Raw genomic sequence first — 25,640 nt, forward strand, 5'->3', positions numbered from 1 at the left:
GCACTTTATGGTAGAAAGTGCAGGTCTCCAATTTGTTGGATTGAAGTGGGGGATAGACAGATTACGAGTCAGGAGATAATACAAGAAACTACCGAGAAGATCATTCAAATTCAACAACGGTTGAAAACCGCCCAAAGTCGACAAAAGAGCTACGCCGACATTAAAAGAAAAGATATAGAATTTGAAATTAGAGAGATGGTCATGCTTAAGGTTGCACCTTGGAAAGGCGTTGTTCGATTTGGTAAACGAGGTAAATTAAATCCAAGGTATATTGGACCATTCAAGATTATTGATCGTGTCGGACCAGTAGCTTACCGACTTGAGTTACCTCAACAACTCACGGCTGTACATAACACTTTCCACGTCTCGAATTTGAAGAAATGTTTTGCTAAAGAAGATCTCACTATTCCGTTAGACGAAATCCAAATCAACGAAAAACTTCAATTCATCGAAGAACCCGTCGAAATAATGGATCGTGAGGTTAAAAGACTTAAACAAAACAAGATACCAATTGTTAAGGTTCGATAGAATGCTCGTAGAGAACCCAAGTTCACCTGGGAACGAGAAGATCAGATGAAGAAGAAATACCCGCACTTATTTCCAGAAGATACGTCAACACCTCCAACTGCTTAAAATTTCGTTACGAAATTTATTTAACGGGTAGGTACTGTAGTGACCCGAACTTTTCCATGTTTATATATTTATATATATATTAAATGAAATTGTTATTTTACATGATTAAGTGTTTCCAACATGTTAAGCAATCAAATGTGTTAAGACTTGATTAATTGAAATAGGTTTCATATAGACAATTGACCACCCAAGTTGACCGGTGATTCACGAACGTTAAAACTTGTAAAAACTATATGATGACATATATATGGTTATATATATAGTTAACATGATATTATGATAAGTAAACATATTATTAAGTATATTAACAATGAACTACATATGTAAAAACAAGACTACTAACTTAATGATTTTGAAACGAGACATATATGTAACGATTATCGTTGTAACGACATTTAATGTATATATATCATATTAAGAGATATTCGTATATCATAATATCATGATAATATAATAATTTAAAATCTCTTTTGATATTATAAACATTGGGTTAACAACATTTAACAAGATCGTTAACCTAAAGGTTTCAAAACAACACTTACATGTAACGACTAACGATGACTTAACGACTCAGTTAAAATGTATATACATGTAGTTTTTTAATATGTATTCGTACACTTTTGAAAGACTTCAAGACACTTATCAAATACTTCTACTTAACAAAAATGCTTACAATTACATCCTCGTTCAGTTTCATCAACAATTCTACTCGTATGCACCCGTATTTGTACTCGTACAATACACAGCTTTTAGATGTATGTACTATTGGTATATACACTCCAATGATCAGCTCTTAGCAGCCCATGTGAGTCACCTAACACATGTGGGAACCATCATTTGGTAACTAGCATGAAATATCTCATAAAATTACAAAAATATGAGTAATCATTCATGACTTATTTACATGAAAACAAAATTACATATCCTTTATATCTAATCCACACACCAATGACCAAAAACACCTACACACACTTTCATTCTTCAATTTTCTTCATCTAATTGATCTCTCTCATGTTCTATCTTCAAGTTCTAAGTGTTCTTCATAAATTCCAAAAGTTCTAGTTTCATAAAATCAAGAATACTTCCAAGATTGCAAGTTTACTTCCAAGTTTTCTAAATCCATTCTAAGTAATCATCCAAGATCAAGAAACTTTTGTTATTTAAAGTAGGTTATCTTTCTAATATAAGGTAATAATCATATTCAAACTTTAATTCAATTTCTATAACTATAACAATCTTATTTCGAGTGGAAATCTTACTTGAAATTGTTTTCGTGTCATGATTCTGCTTCAAGAACTTTCAAGCCATCCAAGGATCCTTTGAAGCTAAATCCATTTTTCTCATTTCCAGTAGGTTTATCCAAGGAACTTGAGGTAGTAATGATGTTCATAACATCATTCGATTCATACATAAAAAGCTGTCTTATTCAACGTTATAAACTTGTAATCACTAGAACATAGTTTAGTTAATTCTAAACTTGTTCGCAAATAAAGTTAATCCTTCTAACTAGACTTTTAAAATCAACTAAACATATGTTCTATATCTATATGATATGCTAACTTAATGATTTAAAACCCGGAAACACGATAAACACCATAAAACAGGATATACGCCGTCGTAGTAAAACCGGGGGCTGTTTTGGTTGGGATAATTAAAAGCTAAGAAGAACTTTGATTTAAAAGCTATACTTCTGGAAAAATGATTTTTCTTATGAACATGAAACTATATCCAAAAATCATGGTTAAACTCAAAGTGAAAGTATGTTTTTCAAAATGGTCATCAAGATGTCGTTCTTTCGACGGAAATGACTACCTCTTTCAAAAACGACTTGTAACTTGTATTTTTGACTATTAACTTATACTATTTCTGTTTAGATTCATAAAGTTAAGTTCAATACGAAACCGTGGCCACTGGAATCACTCAAAACGGATTAGAAACGAAGAAATGGCGAGTAAAACAAGATTGATAAAAACTACTCATTTTACCTACGTGAAAGTTAGTAATAAATCTATTCCAACCATAACCTAATCAACTTATATTGTATATTATGTAATCTTGAGATACCATAGACACGTATACAATGTTTCGACCTATCATGTCGACCCATCTATATATATATATATATATATATATATATATATATATATATATATATATATATATATATATATATATTGCGGAACAACCATAGACACTCTATATGTGAATGTTGGAGTTAGCTATACAGGGTTGAGGTTGATTCCAAAATATATATATAGTTTGAGTTATGATCAATACTGAGATATGTATACACTGGGTCGTGGATTGATTCAAGATAATATTTATCGATTTATTTCTGTACATCTAACTGTGGACAACTAGTTGTAGGTTACTAACGAGGACAACTGACTTAATGAACTTAAAACATCAAAATGTATTAAAAGTGTTGTAAATATATTTTGAACATACTTTGATATATATGTACATATTTGTTATAGGTTCGTGAATTGACCAGTGGCCAAGTCTTACTTCCCGACAAAGTAAAAATCTGTGAAAGTGAGTTATAGTCCCACTTTTAAAATCTAATATTTTTGGGATGAGAATACATGCAGGTTTTATAAATGATTTACAAAATAGATACAAGTACGTGAAACTACATTCTATGGTTGAATTATCGAAATGGAATATGCCCCTTTTTATTAAGTCTGGTAATCTAAGAATTAGGGAACAGACACCCTAATTGACGCGAATCCTAAAGATAGATCTATTGGGCCCAAAAAGCCCCATCCAAAGTACCGGATGCTTTAGTACTTCGAAATTTATATCATATCCGAAGGGTGTCCCGGAATGATGGGGATATTCTTATATATGCATCTTGTTAATGTCGGTTACCAGGTGTTCACCATATGAATGATTTTTATCTCTATGTATGGGATGTGTATTGAAATATGAAATCTTGTGGTCTATTGTTACGATTTGATATATATAGGTTAAAACTATAACTCACCAACATTTTTGTTGACGTTTAAAGCATGTTTATTCTCAGGTGAATACTAAGAGCTTCCGTTGTTGCATACTAAAATAAGGACAAGATTTGGAGTCCATGTTTGTATGATATTGTGTAAAAGCTGCATTCAAGAAACTGATTTCGATGTAACATATTTGTATTGTAAACCATTATGTAATGGTCGTGTGTAACCAGGATATTTTATATTATCATTATTTGATAATCTACGTAAAGCTTTTTAAACCTTTATTTATGAAATAAAGGTTATGGTTTGTTTTAAAAATGAATGCAGTCTTTGAAAAACGTCTCATATAGAGGTCAAAACCTCGCAACGAAATCAATTAATATGAACGTTTTTAATCAATAAGAACGGGACATTTCACATTCTACATCACTGCCTTGACTTATGGCATTGAAATTGGTGTATACTTAAATAACAGTGGTTAAAGGCTCTCTACTGATGAGGAGAAAGCTCAATTTCAAGAGGCTTGCCAGCTGGGTATGGATCTAAGGGAGTATCGTGCTACCCTTAGAACTGAAGAGGGTAGAAAGATGATTGAAACAGCAAAGTCCCTGAAAATTACTGCCAACGATTATCTGTTGGGCTTAGAAGCTGAAAGGCAAAGAAGGGAGGCTGCTGATGCTGAACTCAATGAGAGGTTAAGGCTTCAGCAAATAGAAGACAAATTGGCTGCTGATAGAAAGCTAGAGGCTGAGTCCCTCAAATTAGCTAAATCCATTGTCAAGGAACAGGATAAACCCTTTGATGAACTAGAAGCTGCTGAGAAAGCACCTGCTATTGCTCCTATAGAAACTGCCCGAACCATAGAACTATCTGATCATTATTATAGGAGTAGGTATGGTGATGTGATGAACAGAAGATCAAATCCCAGCAAGATCATCAAAGTGCACAGAGGCTCAAAAAGAGCTTTCAATGTCAGCAGGGAAAATAATGTTCAAGAAAGGATAAGTATGATGAGTTACGATCCTTAGAATTCAGTGAATGGATGGAGATATTGGAATACTTCATTGGTAAAGCTGAAAGTGGTATTAAAAAGGCATTGAAGCCAGAACTCCAAGACCTCTTCAACAAAGCTACAAAATTTGGGAATGCACCAGTAGTAAATGTAGAAGAAGTACTTTCTCAAAAACCTAAAGGAAAGAAATCTACTGATGAAGGCCCATAAAGAAGAGATCGCATCATTCTACCTCCTCATATCCCTGTATTTGATTCTGCTGATATACCTATCCTATTTCCTGAAGCCTGGAAAATCAAACAAGAGGAGCTATCTGAAGAGGAATTAGATAAAGATAAAGATAGATAGCCCTCTAGTGCTCAAATTGTATCTTTTGTTTATTTCATTTTTCATTATGATGTTCTTATAATTACTGTATATACTCTGTTGTAATGAAAGTGAAATGAGTTTATCTTCAAAATCATATCAAATTATAAGATATAGATAACTCAGCAAAAGATCCCAAAAACAAACTTAAAAGGGACAAATTTACTGCCTATTTTTCCTGAGGTCCCTCTGTGCTAGCTTTAGTGTTTTCTCTATATGTCATAGGTTTTGTCATCATCAAATAGGAGGATATTGTTGAGTCCCCAAAATAATTAAGGATTTAATTTTGACAAAACTGTAATTTATTTGCACTAAAATGTTATATGCAGCCAGCACAAGTTTGTTTATGTATAGACAGCATATATTGCTGTGTCGAGTGTAGTTTGCTGCTCAGTCTACCAGCACAAGGTAGACAGTGTTCTTCAATCAGCACAGGATGTGTACTCAGCAGTTCAAGAATATCAAATGTCTCAGCAATGAAGAACCAGCACAGCTGGAATGCAGCTTACTACACAAGACAACTATGCTCCATTATAAGCATAGTAGTTTCCCGAGTGGTCTACATCAAGTGTACTATTCAACAGAATTCAAAGACAAAGTTGAACAGAAAAGGACATGCGTCGGCGACTGACAAGTGACCTTACAAGACCACGTGAGAATGCAGAAGTTTAACGCATGTGCAGACATGGGTTATACTTTGTCAACACCTAGGGAACACAACATTCTATTTGTTTAATCAAATAGTGGTGCCAAACCGAATTGGGGTGTTCCTGTAAATAGCTACCAAAGAGGAAAGAGGAGAGCATGCTCTCTGATGCAGTTGTCCCCACAAGTACAGACATCCTATGTACCAGTGGACAATAGAACCATTACACGGTTAATAGGACTACTATAAATTGTTGTATCCACTATTGTAACAATTAGTGGTGTGGGTTTATTTACTTAGAGTCAAAAATGTGTAATAGCTTTTAGTTTACCTCTTAGCTATATTCTAGGTGATATGTATCAACCAACTATCATTCCGCCAAGGATAGTTGTGATTCTTTGTGATTCAATCAATAAAGAATAACCGTTGAAAATTGCCTGTGACTCTATTTAATTTACATGTTTGAATATTAATCGTGTTTAACTGTTAAGTTAATTAAAAGAAATTGTATTCACCCCCCCCCCCTACAATACTCCTGTTGTTATCAATGGACCAACAGTATCATACTTTTATGCTTTGAACACAAGTACGAAAACAAACATTCCACAACGAGTTAGAACAAAAAGCCTTAATTCAATTATCATTAGTTACACTTGCAGGGTATAAATGTGAACTTATGTTATGTGATCACACTGGGCTTGACGAGCCCTCATTCGGACGGTTCGCTACCGTTAGCGGGTGAAATATATTTTAGAGTATAGTGTATGTTCTAACACTATGTAACAGGGTACAAAACAGTTAAGTCTTGATAATTGGGTGCTCGCGAACATACTTTTGGAATACAAACGATTTGGATAATCAACTATATTAAATCTTGTGGTTCAAAAACAACGTTACTAATACACCTATGATTTCACCAAAGTTTTTCGTTGACAGTTTTCTATATGTTTTCTCAGGTCCTTGAAAGCTAGGTGATACATGCTTCCGCACTTTATTTTTGATACTTGCTTGGATGTCATGTATACATGCATACGTGGAGCGTCTTTTGACTTAACTTAATTTGTGTCGCATCGGTTTCAATTGTACTTAAAACGTTGTAACATGTTTAGTCGTTGAACTACTTTATAAACTTTGAAACATCTTTATAATCGAAATGAATGCGACATATTTTGGTCAAATGTTGTTTTAAAGACCTATGACCACGTAACGGGACCTAAGTAGACGGCGCCGTCAATGACGATTTTGTCGGGTCGCTACAATTTTGGTCCACAAATAATTGGTTTCGGTTTTAAACCACCACCACCACTTACCCAAAAGGGCAAGGTTTTTTTCTTTTAAGGACCCAATATTTAAGCCTCCCTCCCCGTAAGAAAGACAAGTGGTAGCCCATTTGACCCAAGTAATTTTGGAACCCGAAAGATCCCCGCCCCAAAAAAACATACGTCTCACACTCTCAAGCAATTTAAGCACACAAGGCGGGGCACGAAAGAGCGCAAAATAATACAATGGGAGACTATTGAGAATCGACTTTAGAAGAACTAATCGAAACAATAATACTCATATGTATCATGATTAATGACTTTTCCATCCTGATTAAGGTAATATTTTTCCAAAATTTTAGTACCAAAGTTACTTTGTTTACAATTGTCATTCGGAGTATAAAGGTAAAAAGTTTGTAAAAAATTTAAATCATTTGTTAAAATTCATGTTTTACATACTAGATACTTTACATTCTGTTCTTAAGTTCTTTTTTATGAAAATAAGAAAAGAAATGAAAGAATGATAGAAGCAAAGAATAGTGAAGTCTTTTCAATTTGAAAGTATAATTTGAAATGAAAATTAGACTAAGTCATCAATTAAATTTCTTTCAATTCTTTTATAAAAACTTGAGAAGTATTTTTTTTTTCCTTATCACTTCTTTTTACTCAATAATAGAACTTTAGCACATAGTAGTAATTAGCAATATCTGGACGAGATTATATGCAATTCATTTATGATTGCTTGTAAAGAAATCAGTTCAAATTTTTTAAGTTTTTTGAGCTCATTAACTTTTTCTCTGAGATCATCAAAACACTAAAATTTAATCGTATTATGTTAAATTAATCAATTATTAACATTAATTTCTTAGCATGAACCCATTCTCACATCTTCTTAGACATATCATGATAATAGAACATTAGAACTAGTAAATAAATAAAAAATAAATCTGTTTATAAAAGTTATTAATAGAATATATATTTATCACACTTTCTTAGACATATCATGATAATAGAACATTAGAACTAGTAAATAGATAATAAAAAAAATCTGGTTATAAAAGTTATTAATGAAATATATTTATCACACCTTCTTAGACATATCATGATAATATAACATTAGAACTAGTAAATAAATTAAAAGTAAATCTGTTTATAAAAATTATTAATAAAATATAATTTATCACACCGCCTTACTCTATTTAATATTTAAACTAGGTGAAAGTTATATTGTTAAAATTGCTATGTCTTGATTATAAATATTTATGTTATAATTTAGTAGTTCATAACTACCTTTAGTGGCCTAAGTCCAACTATATAGTACTAATATGAAAGAAGAGAGAATATAGTAAATTCTTAGTGAAGAAAATGGGTGTCTGCATCTTTTCATTTCAATCGGTATTTATAATACAATAATATATTGTACATGTTTGAATTATGAGGGTTAGGTGAAAACAATTGTCATCCATAATTGACTTTCTCACAACACTTCCCCTTGGATGACAATTTTATTAGAGTGCAACTAGTACTGTCTCGTTAAAAACCTTGCTAAAGAAAAACCCAGTGGGATAAAAACTTTAGTCAAGGGAAAAAGAGTGCAGTATAGAGTTGACTCCCCCTCAAGTAAACATCGTTGAGTCGTCACATCTTTTGAACTTGCCTCATGCCAATATTGTGAATGTGTATTCTGAAAACAGCGGTTGACAGTGCTTTGGTATAAATATCAGCAGAGTTGTTTATTGAACGTATCTCATTTTAATCTGGTTGTCTTTTACGATATCTTGAGTATATGAGAAGAATCTGAGGTTTTCATCTGAAACTGTATCATCTAAATCTTTTATGTACAAGTTTAGCCCCTGTGATTTGTCTACAGTCTCCTTCATGGTTTGCTCAAACCCTTGTTTCAATTCCTATTCTCTTTTAGTATTTTCTGAGCCTTACCAACATACCATTCTTTTCCATCAAACTTATGACCGTCAAGACCGTCTATGGCTTTGGCGCCTCGCCAGCATTTATATTTTGTTCTGTCACTTTTGATACTCTTCTTTCATTTGTATTATGCAAACTGCATTATCTTCATATATAGTTGTTGGTGAAGATAGTTGTTGTTCTTTTATAGCGTTCTAGTCCACAAGAATTAATAATGATTTGTGTCATTGATCTCAACCAAACACATTTTCGAGTAGTTTTATATAATGCAATCACTTCGTCATGATTTGATGATGTTGCAACAAGTGTTTGTTTTAAGAACGCCATGATTTTGTGGTGCCTCCATTTAGGAATACATATCGAGTTTGAGATTTATCTTTATGAGGATTTGATGAATGACCTGCATATACATAATCAACCAAATCTTGTTTTGAAGCATTAGAATAAAATAATTTTAAATCAACAGTTTCTCAAGGGTATCAAAAATCTGCTTGATCCCATTTCAATGTCTTTTTGTAGGGGTTGAGCTGAACCTTGTCAACAAATTAACTGCAAAAGAAATGTCAGGTCTTGTACAATTTGTAAAATACATAATAACCCCAATTGCAATAAGATATGGAACTTCTGATTCGTAAAGATCTTCATGATCTTCACGGGGATGAAATGGATCAGTGTCAATATTGAGTGATATATCAACCAATGGTTTTGTCTTTAAAAATGTTTTCAAATCTTTTCGGTATAGTTTGTTTGATGTACAAGTAAACCATTAGGCATATGCTCAATTTGTAATCCAAGGCAATACTTAGTTTTTTTTTTTTTTCAATATCTTTCATTTAAATTTCTTTAGAAGTTGAATGATTTCATAGATCTTTTTATTTGTTCATATGATGTTATGATCATTGAGATAAACAACTTACAATCACATATCCAGACATTATTTTCTTAATGAAAACATATGGGCAAATAAGATTATTTGTATCCCCTTTGCTTATCAAGTAATCACTTAATCGGGTATACCACATGCGACCCGATTGTTTCAACCCATATAAAAATCTTTGTGATTCAATGGAATACATTTCTTTGGGTTTTGCATTAGATGTTTCTGATACCTTAAACCCTTCATGGATATTCATGTATATATCACTATCAAATGATTCATTTAAATAAGTAGTAATAACATCCATGAGATGCATTTCTAAATTTTTTAGAAACTGTTAGGCTGATTAAGTATCTAAAAGTAATTGCATCCATAACAGGAGAATAAGTTTTTCTCATAATCCATTCATGGTCTTTGAGAGAAATCTTGAGTTACAAGTCTAGCTTTACCTTGTAACTTCATTTTTTCTCATTTCTTTTTCGGATAAAAATTTATTTTTTACTCATACGTTTCACAACTTTAAATGTGATAACGATTGATCCGAAAACTTTTCTTTTATTGAGCGATTCTAATTCAGCTTGTATTGCTCCTTTCCATTAAGTCCAATCATGTCTATTTTGACATGCAATGACAGATTTTGGTTTCAGATCAACATCTTTATTCATGATGTCATTGTAAGATTATATGAAAAATCAATATTTGTTATTTTGTTTCGGTTCCATAATATTGCATAATTTATTGCAATTTATGTATTTACATCGTCAATATCCTCTGCAGAAGGAATATTGATTTGTGGTTCTTCTTGAACACCTTTTTTTTACCTCATTATTAGCTGATTTTCCTTTTCGAGGATTTTTTTCTTTGGAACTAATTTGTCTTACACGTTTCAGACGTGACAAAAGACACATGAGTGACATTATTGCCAGCTTTTGAAATTTTAACTCTTGCTAGAGCATTTACTGCTGATATATATATGATTTAGTCACTCTTTTTGCATCTGTAAATGTATCGGGCAATTTATTCGCAAGTTCTTGCATATGCATTATTATTATTTTTTTGAATTTTTGTTTCGCATTCTTTTGTGCGAGTATCAAGATACCTTAATTGATGTTCACATCATGAAATATCATTTTATTTATTTTTTCATTTCTCCCCCTAATCTAGGGAACAATTTTTCATTAAAATGACAATCAGCAAAAACGTGCTGTAAAAATATCACCCGTCATAGATTCAATATATCTTATGATTGAAGATGTTTCATATCCAACATATATTTCAATCCTTCTTTGAGGAACCATTTGTTGTGGTGGTGCAATTAAAAATACACTGCACAATCAAATGTTCTAAGATGAAAAATATTTGTCTCTCGACCAAAATTAAGTTGGTAATGGAGAATATTTATGACTTGCACTTGGTTTAATGCGAATTAATGTCGCATCATGTAAATTTACATGTCCCCATATAAATATTGAGAGTTTTGTACTCATTACCAATTGTCTAGTTATTAGCTGCAAGCGTTTATCTATTGATTCAGCTAAACCAATTTTGTGTATGCACATGAGCAACTGGATGTTCAACAACAATCCCTGTAGACATATAATAATCATTAAATGCTTGAGATGTTAACTCACCAGCATTATCAAGCCTCATCCTTTTAATAGTGTAATCAGAATAATGTGTTCTCAATTTAATAATTTGTGCAAGAAACTTTGCAAATGCCATATTACGGCTTGATAACACACAAACATGAGACCATTCGCTAGATGCGTCTATTAGAACCATGAAATATCAAAATGGTCCACATGATGGATGAATTGGTTCATATATATAACCTTGAATTCTTTCAAGAAACATTGGTGATTCTTTCTCAATATTCTTTTCATTAATCACCATATGTGCTTTTCATTAATCACCATATGTGCTTTTTCATTAATCACCATATGCGCTTTTAATCATATGCGCTGCGCTTTTCATCATATGCACTTTTCATTATATGCGCTTTTAATCATATGCGCTGCACTTTTAATCATATGCGCTGCGCTTTTCATCATATGCGCTTTTTATCATATGCGCTTTTAATCATATGCGCTGCGCTTTTCATCATATGCGCTTTTTATCATATGCGCTTTTAATCATATGCGCTGCGCTTTTCATCATATGCGCTTTTCATCATATGCGCTTTTCATCATATGCGTTTTTTATCATATGCGCTTTTAATCATATGCGCTGCGTTTTTTATCATATGCACTTTTTATCATATCCATTATGATATATATCAGAGAAACTTAACAAATTTCTCTTTGATTTGGGAGAAAACAAAGCATTGTTTATCAGAAAATTCGTACCATTTGGTAATATGAATTTTTGCCTTTTCCGTTCCTTATATCAAGTTTCCAAGAACTGATATAGTATTTATAATTCCTTCATTTGATTTAAATCAATGAAATATTTCTTAGATTTGATCATAGTGTGTATGTTACCACTATCTGCAATACATAGGTCTTTACTATTTAATTGATGTTGTGTTTCAGCAGGATTCATACTAAAACTTCAAATAAGATAAGCAAATAATGAGTTATATTTTAGCAAGATAATCAAATTATATTACCTGTAAACAAGTTACAATATGAAGTACATAAAAGATAACACTTAATAAACATATGCGTTATGGTCTAAAACCATTTATTTATGAGTGATACATAACAAGCTAGGCATCTTAGAAAATTCAAACCATTCAAGTCTCGAGGTAGCTCAGGGTTTATTTAAACAAGATTTTTCAACAGATTTACTCTCGTTTTCTTTTCTTTTGGGACTTATTTGTAGAGATAAACAAGATGTTTATGTATTCAAGAAATACTAGACTGATGATCCACGTTACCAGATCATTAATAAGAATCTCCGGGATTCTTATAAGAGCGTCTACTAACATCTTCAATTTTATTATTTCATGGATCACCGTTATTTCTTGATAATTAATATCGTATCTATCTTTGAGTATTTTCATAATACACTTGGATCTTCGATCATATAATATGTAGATTCTAAGGACTCGTCAATATGTTTGCTAAGAAAAATACTTGCTATTGCTTTCTCTTGTTCGGAACAATTGTTATTTTCATTCAGGGTTTCTAAAATACCGATTGATTCGAGATGTTTTTCTATATTCATAACCCATGTTAAGTAGTTGTTCCCACTTGATTCTAAAAGCGCAAATTTAAGCCTTTTCAAATTCGGCATTTTCTATTATCAAAAAGATGAATAACAATAATCATAATCATAATTAATTTCTAACAACATGAAATTAGAATCATTTTAAATTTATAAGTAGCAAACAACAGAATAATGGTATGATTACAAATAATAAAACCACAAGGGCAGGATAGAATATAGGTTCACCCGGTGGTATATTAGCAACAATGATGATAGTTAGTATGACCAATACAATAGGAAAAATTATCCTTGTGTGAATCATATTTACAAAAACTTTTTGAGTGTGGTAATCTAAGAAAATGAAGATTGATTTGTGAAAATGTAAAAACAGAGATGTTTATTTTATATTTGAAAAATATAGTCGTTGTAACGTCGTCAGTTGACGTTAACAACCGTTATGTATATATGACCGTTGTAACGTCGTTAGTTGACGTTAACGACTGTTATGTACTCGTTATATTACTAATAATTTTAATAAAAGAATTTTATTAGTATAAATACGATTACTATAAATACATTTAGTATAAATACGAAGATTAAGAGAATAAACATAATATGCATAAATAATAAATTTAAGAATAAACATTATTATGCATGAAATAAATAATGATTAATTGCATAAGTAATCATAAATGTTAGATAACATAAATATAAATGTTAGTGAAGTTAATAAGAGTTAGATTACAGAAATATAATTCAGGCGGTATAACCGACCATATATAACTTAAATAACATAAATATAAATGTTAATGAAGTTAATTAAAGTTAGATTACAGAAATATAATTCAGGCGGTATAACCGACCATATATAATTTAAATTACATAAATATAAATGTTAGTGAAGTCAATAAAAGTTAGATTACATAAATATAATTCAGGCGGTATAACCGACCATATATAACTTAAATAACATAAATATAAATGTTAGTGAAGTTAATTAAAGTTAGATTACAGAAATATAATTTTACTTATGATGATAATAATAGACAAAATTTCATTCCTCGTCCCTGAACTTTACATCGATTTTGACTCCGTGTCCTTTTTCTTTTTTTTGTGCATTCCTCGTCCCTAAACTATCAAAAGAGTACATCCCTCGTCCCCCGTCTACTTTCTGTCAATTTTTCCGTTAAATGAAGTCATGTGCTAAGCATGTGAGGGTAGTTTTGTCATTTTACACCCATTTTGGCTTGTATGAAAAAGGAGGACAAGGAGAATAACTTGTGGGACCCACCTGCCAAACTTCACAAATGTTACACTCCATCCACAGTCACGGTTGCTGTTTCTTCTTCATATATATATATATATATATATATATATATATATATATATATATATATATATATATATATATATATAAGGAACGGGTCCTTTTTACTGTACATTACCCTTCGCTTGCCACGTTTCCACCTTCAATCCGTCCGCACTAGCAACAGCACCTCGATCATTTTTTAATTGCATACACAAAGTTTTTCTTCGTCGGAGCCCATCACGTTAAAAAACTTGTGGCCCAATACGTTTAATTACATCAACAAAACTCAGGATGGCCCACCAAAGCTCGTTACAACAAACTGGATATCATCCTTTGATATTTACATCATTCGTTACTTTTCAGCCGGTATCTACGATACACGTGTAGGTTTTTTGCACACCGTATATGTATGTATATATATATATTTTTTTATGTTTTCTCATGAGTTTTCGAGCACCAAGAACAGAGGGTGGCCGGAGATGGGTAGCTAGCGGCGGTTGGTGGTGGTGTTAATGGAAAACACCTTAAAACTCCATGAAACTTCATGAAAAGTTGCAAATAGCTGCAATATCAATCACTAAACACATCTCCTTTCTTAGATTTTGCAGAAACACAACCAAAATCGATGAACAATTCGATTTTAGTTTCAATTTTTTTTTAAAATAAAATATGCAGATCTACTCACGAACAAATTACACAATCAAGATCTGAAACTAGATTTCTTCCCCATCGAATATCTGACGCGCTCCGCCGAGTTTTCTTTATGAACTTCGCCGGAATCCTATTTTCCGGCTACCTGGTTTTCTTTTTTTCCGGTAAAACAGGGAAGACTTTGATCTTTGCGGCTGATGTAGTGCGGTTATTTGTCTCCAAACCTAGTCCGTCGAGAAAGATAAAGATATAGAAAAGAAAGATAAAGAAATACCCATTTGTTCTTCACCGATGTTGGTTATTTGGGTTGTATTAAGCATCCTTTTGCTGCTATTGTTCTTCACAGGGAAGACTTTTTTGGTTAGTTGTTTTTTTAATTTTAGACAAAAAACGAAACTGAGAATCAGATGGTTGCTGGTTATGGTTCACGTGGGACCCCAGAAATGTTTAAAATAGTCAAACCCTTAGAGGGACCCACCTCTTGGTTGCTGTGTAGATTTGAGGAAAACTCAAAAGAAATATGTAAAATGACGAAACTACCCTCACATGCTTAGCACATGACTTCATTTAACGGAAAAATTGACAGAAAGTAGATGGAGAACGAGGGATGTACTCTTTTGATAGTTTAGGGACGAGGAATGCACAAAAAAAAGAAAAAGGACATGGAGTCAAAATCGATGTAAAGTTCAGGGACGAGGAATGGAATTTTGTCATAATAATATTTACCTTACTAATAAATAATAGAAGATATCGTTAAAGAATTTCTTACCTTGATTAGTGACTTATGCTTGCTTAGATAAACCTTGATTATACGGAGCACTTCGTGCTGATAACGTGTTATAATTTAGTAGTTTATAACTACCTTTAGTGGCATATGTCCAACTATATAGTACTAATATGAAAGAAGAGAGAATATAGTAAATTCTTAGTGAAGAAAATGGGTGTCTGCATCTTTTCATTTCAATCAGTATTTATAGTACAATAATATATTGTACATATTTGAATTATGAGGGTTAGGTGAAAACAATTGTCATCCATAATTGACTTTCTCACAACACTTTAAAGATTTTAGAGAATCATACTAATCTACAATCTACAGTAATATCCAAAATAATCGTTCATTTAACTTGTATTTTCTATTTTGTATATAAAAAAGTTGAAATTTTATATATGCTATAAATGAACTAGGGTAATGCAAAATTAGACTACTATTTTCGAGATCTTTTTTCTAAAGGATCAAAAAATGAAGACATTGAAATAGTGAGAGGACCAGTTGTGCGTACAATTGGTTTATAACCGGGTCAAACCATAAACGTCCAAATCAAGCAGCCGGTGGGGATCAAAGGCGTGTGGGGACGGTACGACCACCTTCTCATTTTTCCCTCTTTACAAAAACCCTAAACCATAATTCCATCAAATTCAATCAATTATCATCATTTATGTCTCCAATTTAACCAATTTTACCAATAATCAACCCTAATTGACTATTTCTGCTAATCAATTTCTTCTTCAATGATAGTTGTTTCAGGTGGATTAACTAACTCATCTGTTGCTGCTAATCCTAATCGTATTGCTAGAAACCTGAAGATGATGATCAATTGTAACTCTTCTTCTACGATTTATGTTCCTTCTCGGATTCTAATTAAAAAACTGATTTCTGATAGGGGATCAGTTCGTGTAAATCCTAAATGTGAGGCTGTGTCGGATCGAAACGACGTCGTTGTACCAATTACATCATCTCGTAGTAGTAGTATTTCTGCTCTTGAAGCTCTCAAAACCTCTTCTGCAGACAGTACGTTTTTCATTTCTTATCATTGTTATAATAGCGAAACGACGTCGTTGTACCAATTGTGCTTCTGTTAGTAACTTTAAGTGTGTTTATTAATGGGATTGATAATCATACTTTAAAGGTAATTGTGTGTTTTTCTTATGTTCTTGTGTTTTTATGGTTGAATTGTTTAGGGTATACAAAGGAAAGGAGTTGTGTTATGGTGATAGGGCTTAATTTTCATACAGCATCAGTTGATATACGTGAGAAACTTTCGATTCCAGAAGCCCAACTGCCACAAGCAATTAGTGAGTTATGTTCACTGAATCATATAGAAGAGGCTGCCGTTCTTAGTACTTGTAACAGGATGGAGATTTATGTTGTTGCTCTCTCTCAACACCGGGGTGTTAAGGAAGTAACTGAATGGATGTCTAAGGTAGATTTTTATCATCAATTATACTCGTATGAAGTTGAGACACATGTTATATTCTGTGTAGATATTAGATATAGGGTAATGTGATCATGAAAGTAACCTTAAATTTTGTTATCTACAGATTAGTGGAGTTACTATTTCAGAAATTTCTCGACACCAATTCTTACTTTTTAACAAAGACTCCACGAAACACTTGTTCGAAGTATCTGCGGGGCTTGATTCCCTTGTTCTAGGAGAAGGTCAAATTCTTTCTCAGGTAAAACAAGTTGTAAAAGTTGCCCAAGGAGTCCCAGGGTTTGATAGAAAGATTGGTGGGCTATTCAAGCATGCAATCACAGTAGGAAAACGGGTCAGGACTGAGACCAAGATATCATCTGGGTCAGTATCTGTCAGTTCAGCTGCTGTGGAACTTGCACAAATGAAGATTCCTGAATCGGATTTCAATTCAGCTAAGGTATTGGTTGTTGGAGCAGGCAAAATGGGTAAACTTGTAATTAAACATTTAGTTGCTAAAGGTTGCATGAAAATGGTGGTTGTTAATAGAACCGAAGATAAGGTTAATTCAATCCGTGAGGAGTTTAAGGATGTCGAAATTCTTTATCATCCGTTTTCTAATTTAATGTCATGTGCTTCCGAGTCTGATGTTATTTTTACCTGCACGGCATCTGAAACACCACTATTTTCAAAAGAACAAGTTTCCACGTTACCTGTTTTGACTTTTAATAGTCAAAGGATGTTTATAGATATATCGGTTCCTAGAAACGTGTCATCATGTGTGTCGGATCTTGAAACGGCACGTGTTTATAACGTGGATGATTTGAAGGAAGTTGTGGAAGCTAATAAAGAAGATCGGTTACGAAAGGCATCCGAAGCGCAATTAATTATATCAGACGAGGTGCAAGAATTTGAAGCATGGAAAGATTCTTTAGAGACTGTGCCAACTTTAAAGAAACTTAGGGCGTATGCTGAGCGAATTAGGTCAAGTGAACTTGAGAAATGCATAGAAAAAATGGGTGTTTTAACTAAGAAACAAAAGGGGGCTATTTATGGGTTGAGTACAGGGATAGTAAATAAGCTTCTTGAGGGTCCAATGCAACATTTAAGATGTGATGAAAGTGAAGGGCGTTCGTTGGATGAGATTCTTGAAAATATGCATGCTTTGAATAGGATATTTGGACTTGAAACCGAGCTTTCAGTTTTAGAAGAAAAGATTCGATCTAAGATGGGGAAGGTGAAAATGTAACTTTGATTTTGTAAGCATTCTTTCATTAATTGTGAGTATATAGTGACATTCGTTTCGAGCATGTGGTTCGGCTAGAAACAGTTCGGAGAGAGGGTAATGGTTTCGAAGTTGAGATTTTTTGGTATTCGCGATTGTTATAGGTTTAGATTACTTGTACCACATACTAATTCGTACAATTTAAATTGAGATGACTCGTGCAATGTTGGCATTTGAGAATACAACCTTTGTTATGATTGTTACTTGTTGTCAAATGTGTTATATCCTTTACTTCAATAATAAATGCTTGAAACTTTTCTTGATTTGAAAGTAGTTATTTAGTCCACAAAACAAAGCTATCTATGAACATCAAAAATAAGAGTGACCAACTTCACTTCCTCTTTAAATTGTTAAAATAAGATGCAGGCTGCTTTGTCTCCATTCGTAGTCCCTGAAATTTAATAAAGATAATCATAAAATTTAAACTTTCAGCCCAGTTTTTTATATATCTATTTATTTCTTTATTTTTGTGTGTATTTTCACCCCTTCTGCAAAGATTTCTAATATACCTCAAAAGCAGCGGCCAAACGCAATATTGTAGCTTCGCCGCAGGGACGGCCTATAATCTGCAATCCTATTGGAAGCCCTTGCTTATCATAACCTACCTACAAATCAACAAATGCAGGTATCCTGATTTTAAAGAATTGAGACACTCGATTGAACGGTTTGTTACCTACAAATCAATATATATATATATATATATATATATATATATATATATATATATATATATATATATATATATATATATATATATAGTGATATATATATATATATATATATATATATATATATATATATATATATATATATATATATATATATATATATATATATATAGTGGTAGGATCAAGAGGGAAGTAACCAATCGGGGGGATTCGGGGAAGGGGGGAAGCAAATTTTTTTTTTTTTTTCGTTTTTTGAAAAAACTTTGTTCACGAACATTATAGATTGGATGAAAATAAGAACATTTAGAAAAGACACTTCGTGATGAATGTTATTATTTTGACGGGAAAACGCTCGAAGAAGTAATATATAACAATTATCGTGTTTTTCGAGCGTATGTTGAGGTTTTAGACATTAGGGTTTAGATATTAGGGTTTATAGGGTTTAGATATTAGGGTTTAGAAATTTAGGGTTTAGGGTTTAGATTTAGGGTTTAGATTTAGGATTTAGATTGAGTTTTTAACACGAACGGTTTAGAGTTTAGGGTTTAGGGTTTAGGGTTTGGTGTTTTGGGTTTATGGAATAAACCCAAAACACCAAACCCTAAACCCTAAACTTTAAATCGGGCTAAATTTTACTTCACAAAACATGAAGAAAAAAAACGTTAACATTCTTCACGAACAATATTATCTTGAATGTTATTTTTGTCGATCGTTTTCCCGCCAAAATAATAACATTCGTCACGAAGTGTCTTTTCTAAATGTTCTTATTTTCATCCAATCTATAATGTTCGTGAACAAAGTTTTTTCAAAAAACGAAAAAAAAAAAATTTGCTTCCCCCCGCTTCCCCCCGCTTCCCCCCGATTGGTTACTTCCCCATTGATCCTGCCCCTATATATATATATATATATATATATATATATATATATATATATATATATATATATAAATGTTTGTTGTCAATATTTGAAAATTATTGAAAAAACCAATATAAAAAGACTTTTTAGGTTATATTACTAGTAAAAGTGGAACAGTACTTACAGGTATAGAAATAGCTGGGAACCCAAGAAGATTTGCTGCTACTATAAAACGCATCAGGTTACCTGGAAGAAATGATATAAAAAAACATCAGGTTGTATAAAAATAAGCAGTACAATAAATCAAGATTAACAAAAGGAAAACAGTATTTTTGAACACCAAACAGGGTTTTTAGTCGAAGTTAACTCACCTGTAACCTTTAAATTAGACTCCCCCAACTTAAGTGCACTTTCGGGTATTAAAGGAGCTGTCATGCTACAAATAAGAACTCAAGGTATTAAACCCCATGCAAATAAAAAAGTAGTTCGATTACCGAATTCAACCATAAATAACTAGTGGTACGTACCCAGTAGTTGGAGTAACTATGACATCAACGTTCTTGAAAACCTCCATGTGATAGTACATCATCCTGCGCCTGCAATAATATATACACATTTCATTTTCGGATTTCAATGAACAAATGCAACATTATTCAACCCTTAATTTAGAATTAAAAAAAAAATAACTTGGTAACACAAGAATTCCTTAGTGATAGCCTTACCTGAGCCGTTGAGCAGCAACATAATCTGAAGATGAGAATGAGTTAAAAAGTGCAAAGCCAACACGCGAGTCAAGTGTAAGCTTTTTACCATTCCTACATAAGATAAGTAAAAAATGAAAATAGGTTTCTGTAATGAACAATACAATGTAAAATAATTCCACACCAAACATAGAATACATTGTTGAAAGTTATCTAAAAAATCACTACACGAAGAATAAACTATGAATATATATATACCCGTCCCGAAGGTCAGGAATTAACGAGGCTACTGCTTCAGAACCAACAGATACAAGATGGGCTGTTTGCATCTCATCAAGCTCAGGAATTATAATCGCTACTACCTTCAACCGAAAACATTCAAATAAGTAAATTACACAAATCTGCATGCCCATGTATATTTTACCCATGAATGTACTCAATAACTGAAATGAACATTTAAATTATTGCAACCTACGTGTGCATACTTACTTTGCAACCATGAGTTTCTGACAACGTATTAAGAGCATCTTCACATTTGTTCGATATATCAGGACAAAACACATCATTAAACCACTGCAGACGAGTTTCAAAGTGAGTACATAATGTTTAAAAAGCATGTCAATGTAGATATAGTAAACTTATAGTAAAAAGGACCACCTCTGTGTACTTTCCTAACCGCAATGATCCCAAAACTCCGATATTTTCATGTGACGATAAATCAGGTAAGCAAGGGGTCGACTGTATACATATAAACATGAGATCAGTAACGAATATGATGAACGGTCATTATTTCAAATGTAACATATATGAAGCTTTTGCAGTAGCAGTAGATGATTCTAACGAAGTTCTGATTACCGGTTGCGGACTAATTTTGTCAGCAGGAGAGGATCCTAAGATTGCTGCATAGCTATAGAAAGGAAGAGTTTTATAAATACTTTTAAACATAATTACGAGGACAGTCCTTGTGATTTGCTCAGAGTACGCGCTGAGTCCCTAAATTTTTTTCTTGCGTAGATAGTCCTTGTAGTTTGATAATTTTGCACGCACGGTCCCTAAGACAGACGGACGTTAAAAATTTCTGTTAAGTGACGTATTTACCCTCATGTGCAACGAATGTGATGTCACTTAACTGAATTATATAACGGATGTCAGTCTCAGGGATTGTACACGCAAGAAATGAAAACCACAAGGACTGTCCATGCATGGAAAAAAGTTTAGGTACTAAGCACGTAATCTGAGCAAAACATAGGGACTGTCCGTGTAAGTATGTCATACTCTTATGTAATCTTAAAGGCTGAACAATATGTAAATGTGTGTTAGATGTAAAAATACTTGCATGAGTATGATATCTTCAACATTGGATGCAATTGGACCTATAATCTCTACAGTTCCTCCATCACATAAAGAACTGCAGAATACGAACGAAGATAAGCAATTGGTATAATAATTAATCATTAACACTGAATCGAAAAGCTTACCCTTCGATGTCGATACGACCATATGTTGTTTTTAATACTACGATACCACAAAGAGACGCAGGAATGCGAATTGAACCTGAAATTTTACATTAATCATTAATTATTAGTGATCGAAGATAAGCTACAATTTGTGGTGGTTTGATTTTATGTGATAAGTACACAACCTCCACCATCTGTTCCCAATGCAGCAGAACATATTCCAGAAGCTACAATAGCTGCGGGCCCAGATGAAGATCCACCTGTATATCTTTTTGGATCATGTGGATTGCGTGCAGATCTGTCGTGCAAATGTATTAGTGACTAAAATGTACTGATAACAACTGGAATTTAATATATGTAATTGAATTCAAAACGGCCATAATGTCATATAGACTTGCCCATAATTTGGGTTAAGTCCGGTTGTGCCCATGCCCAATTCATGCATATTGGCTTTTCCAACCATTATGGCCCCACAGCTCCTTAATCTTGATACAGAAACTGCATCCTTTGGAACTTTGCGCACCTCATGAAGCCATGTTGTTGCACCTGTTCGTTTTTATAATTATACTAATTATTGAAGAAAATTTATGTAAGTTAACAGTTGATTTATCTATACCTTTAGAAGGATGGGGATAACAATCTATATCATCCTTAATAGCCACAAAGATACCATCTAATATTGACAAAGGCTTTCCTTCACAAACCAAAAATGAATATGAATTATAAAGGTGCCCATTTTGAGCAATTTTAAGACAAACTTTTCAAATGGGTTGTATTATATCTCTCTAAATTCAAGAAGATACTTTTAAAAAACTGGTCAAATGGGCTGAAATGCATGCATACTCTGTTTAAAATGCATGATGAAACCTACTAAATTGCTATATTTACTGAAAAATTATAATGTAACAAGTACCTTCCTCAAACCGTTGTGTGGAAGCTGAAGCCTGTTTTCTAACATCTTCAGCATCAAAGGAAATCAACAAAGGTGTTGCAGCTTTCTTACTGCTAAACTCTTCTATTGCACATATGACATGCTCTGCAACCTATTCAATAAAAAAAGGATAGAACTTTTTAGCAAATAAAAGATTAAAACTTTATGGAGGCATGTAGTGACCTACCGTTGATGGAGTTGTAATCTTTGACCTGTACGAATACGCATAATTACGAATCTTCCAGTATCGAAATGGAGTTGAGTCAGAACTTTGATGGCTAGCGGGATCATAATGTGGAAGACATCTGGTAGCTGATTCAACACGGTCCTCAGATTTTGCGTCTTCTTTGATGAAAACGATCCCAGATTCTGGTTCTATAATCAGTTCAAATTGAATATAATTACTTCTATGTTTGTATGAGGTTAATGAGTATTTGACTAAGTCAAACCTTGAGGGGGGAACTCAGGATGGAACATTGGTGGCTCTGGTATCACGGTATCTCTTAACATCTGTTAGATATCACACAGTCAGTTTCCAATATTTTGACTTTTTTTGTCAAACTGGTCACATTCAGTTAGTGAAATTCAAAAGAGCTATTCAACCATTAAAAAACAACACAACTGAGTACATATATGATATATCAACAAGTATTGAAATTGATAACAGAGTTTATATTGATCAGATATTAGAACACACCTCATTCATTTTGTTTTGTTTCTTCAGGTGACCGATGATCAAAGAACCAATCAAAGGCAATTCAATTAGCTTAACAAAAAGTTTAAGGGCTAACCCAGTTATATGAGGTGCTGCAACAAACCCAATAATAAAAACATTACAAATCACAAATATACTTTAATTTACACCATAAAACAAATAAAAAAAGAAAGGTTACCTTCAGTTTGTAAAGGATCATACTTGATAGAAGTCAAATCAACCTCAGTAACAGGCAACATAACTCTTTTAGTCCTCCCCATCTTCACACAGACATTTCAGTGAACACCATGTATGCATATTATATAATCGTATGTAAATTGTATGTTTAATGATTTTGATTTTAAACATGGATTGTAGTTGTTGGTTTTACGTAGATCACGACAATTACTGAGTTCTGACATCGAAATTGCCATTGACGAGGTTGATTGTGTATAGCCTGAAATACTAGCTTTTATCGTGTGTAGTCTTCGATATGAAAATATGCTGTCGGTTATGTTGTGGGTATCCGAAAGTTGGTTCATCTGTTTGGATTTATGAGTGATGAGTGTATTCAGCCGGCAGCTTTACCCGCTCTTGACTACATTTAAAACATTTTCTCATCCTCATCATCTCCCGCATTTGTATAACTCGTCATACCAATCCAAAGGGATAGCCGATAGAACTCCTTTCCACGCTGCCTCTGCAACGCGGTGTGCGAAAGGCGACATTGGGTGGATTTCAAGATTATTTCAACAACAAAACCGATTCCAGATTATGGGAAGGCAGGATGCAGACAATCGTTGCTAAAGGATATCGTTTCTGCACCAAAACAGTCAAAAAAATTCATCTATCCCTCTGCTCGAGGGCAGGGTAGGGTGCGCATGATACTGGAAAAGTCGAAAAAACTCAAAGAGCATGAGCATGAGCATGAGCATGGCCAAGGAGTTTTGGTACGGTTGATGGTACTTAATTTTATTATTTTTTGGTATTTGGTGCAGAACGAACCGAAAAAAAAAATCAAAAATTAGATCCGAGCAATGTTTCAACAAAACAATACTCATCTATCGGTAAAGAAAATGGTTTCTCCAACCAACGGTTAAAAAATTCATCTCTCCCTCTGCTCGAGTGCAGAGTAGGGGTCATGGTACAGAAATAATCTAAATCTTAAAAAAAAAACCTAAATCTTTACCGGACCGAAGTCGACCTGGTACGTAGGAGTTTTGGCCTTTGGGACGGTCTATGATCCTTTATTATGTATTTAGTACGGGACGAACCAAACATAAAAAACCAAAAATCAGATCCAGTCGAATATTGAATATACATATTTTGTTATTAACATATCATTTAAGTATGTATTGTTAATATGTTTGGTATTAATGTTATCCATTAAGGCCTTGCCACATAGATGTAGCGCTTGCAAGGTAATTCAGACGACGTTAGCAAGAACTTCTCTCTTTTTCTACCCGGGAATCTCCTTGTCTACTCTTATTGATATAGAATAACCGCATTCTTTTTCCCGAAAGCCTAAAAGTAAGCCATAATTCTTCACGATGCAAGAAATAGTTATCTCAAGTCCAAACACGGGATGAGACTTACCAAATTACTTTTTTTTGGCAAAAAAAACGAAAACTTTTATAAACACGAAAACGTTTTCGAATAGAAAACGTCTTCAACAAGGATACAACGATAGAAATTCCGAGATGAGGCTCGCACCTAGAAAGCAGCAACCTAACAAACTATCTATATTAAGCCTCAACTTAAACAAACCGAAATACAAACCAGAAAATAACCAACGCATACAACAAATTAACAACTACATCAGACTCAAAGACGAAAGACACTAGGAAAAGTGAAGTCGAGAATCACGAGCTCAAATGTCTTATGTATTGTTAGAATGTTACTTATGTATTGTTAGACTACATCAGAATTACCAAATTACTTATGTATTGTTAGAATGTTAGGTATTAATGTTATCTATTGAGTTTGATACTGGTATTCATATGATGAGAGAAAGGACTTTCTCTACTCTTTGGAGTGTTTCACTCGGGGTGGAGAAACGATTTCTCTTTATTCT

At 33.1% G+C, this 25,640-nt stretch overlaps 2 protein-coding genes across 2 annotated transcripts; one reads left to right on the forward strand and one right to left on the reverse strand.

Moving 5' to 3' along the window:
- Positions 1-16,174: 16,174 nt before the first annotated feature.
- Positions 16,175-18,533, forward strand: LOC139872813 (glutamyl-tRNA reductase 2-like). The gene is made up of 3 exons (XM_071860740.1): positions 16,175-16,572; positions 16,743-16,984; positions 17,103-18,533. Exons 1-3 carry the CDS (start codon positions 16,293-16,295, stop codon positions 18,222-18,224), a joined length of 1,644 nt encoding a protein of 547 aa, XP_071716841.1. The 5' UTR covers positions 16,175-16,292; the 3' UTR covers positions 18,225-18,533.
- LOC139872814 (fatty acid amide hydrolase-like) lies at positions 17,763-24,138 on the reverse strand. Its single transcript, XM_071860741.1, has 20 exons — positions 23,766-24,138; positions 23,570-23,679; positions 23,322-23,382; positions 23,060-23,247; positions 22,855-22,984; positions 22,558-22,635; positions 22,340-22,487; positions 22,127-22,239; positions 21,963-22,038; positions 21,821-21,892; positions 21,340-21,391; positions 21,142-21,222; positions 20,974-21,057; positions 20,743-20,846; positions 20,506-20,598; positions 20,311-20,379; positions 20,155-20,219; positions 19,968-20,029; positions 18,770-18,865; positions 17,763-18,651 (listed from the first exon to the last, which is right to left on the reverse strand). Exons 1-20 carry the CDS (start codon positions 23,845-23,847, stop codon positions 18,592-18,594), a joined length of 1,824 nt encoding a protein of 607 aa, XP_071716842.1. The 5' UTR covers positions 23,848-24,138; the 3' UTR covers positions 17,763-18,591.
- Positions 24,139-25,640: the final 1,502 nt, after the last annotated feature.

This window comes from Rutidosis leptorrhynchoides, chromosome 10 (assembly GCF_046630445.1).
Source record: "Rutidosis leptorrhynchoides isolate AG116_Rl617_1_P2 chromosome 10, CSIRO_AGI_Rlap_v1, whole genome shotgun sequence".
NCBI lineage: Eukaryota > Viridiplantae > Streptophyta > Magnoliopsida > Asterales > Asteraceae > Rutidosis > Rutidosis leptorrhynchoides.

Bases quoted from the DNA above. Each gene is read 5' to 3' on its own strand.
- LOC139872813 (XM_071860740.1), top strand. From the start codon at position 16,293: ATGATAGTTGTTTCAGGTGGATTAACTAACTCATCTGTTGCTGCTAAT. The intron at 16,573-16,742 runs GTACGTTTTTCA...TGAATTGTTTAG, and splicing joins CAAAACCTCTTCTGCAGACA to GGTATACAAAGGAAAGGAGT. The intron at 16,985-17,102 runs GTAGATTTTTAT...TGTTATCTACAG, and splicing joins TAACTGAATGGATGTCTAAG to ATTAGTGGAGTTACTATTTC.
- LOC139872814 (XM_071860741.1), bottom strand. From the start codon at position 23,847: ATGGGGAGGACTAAAAGAGTTATGTTGCCTGTTACTGAGGTTGATTTG. The intron at 22,985-23,059 runs GTAGGTCACTAC...TTTATTGAATAG, and splicing joins AGATTACAACTCCATCAACG to GTTGCAGAGCATGTCATATG. The intron at 22,240-22,339 runs GCAAGTCTATAT...TTTGCACGACAG, and splicing joins GGACTTAACCCAAATTATGG to ATCTGCACGCAATCCACATG.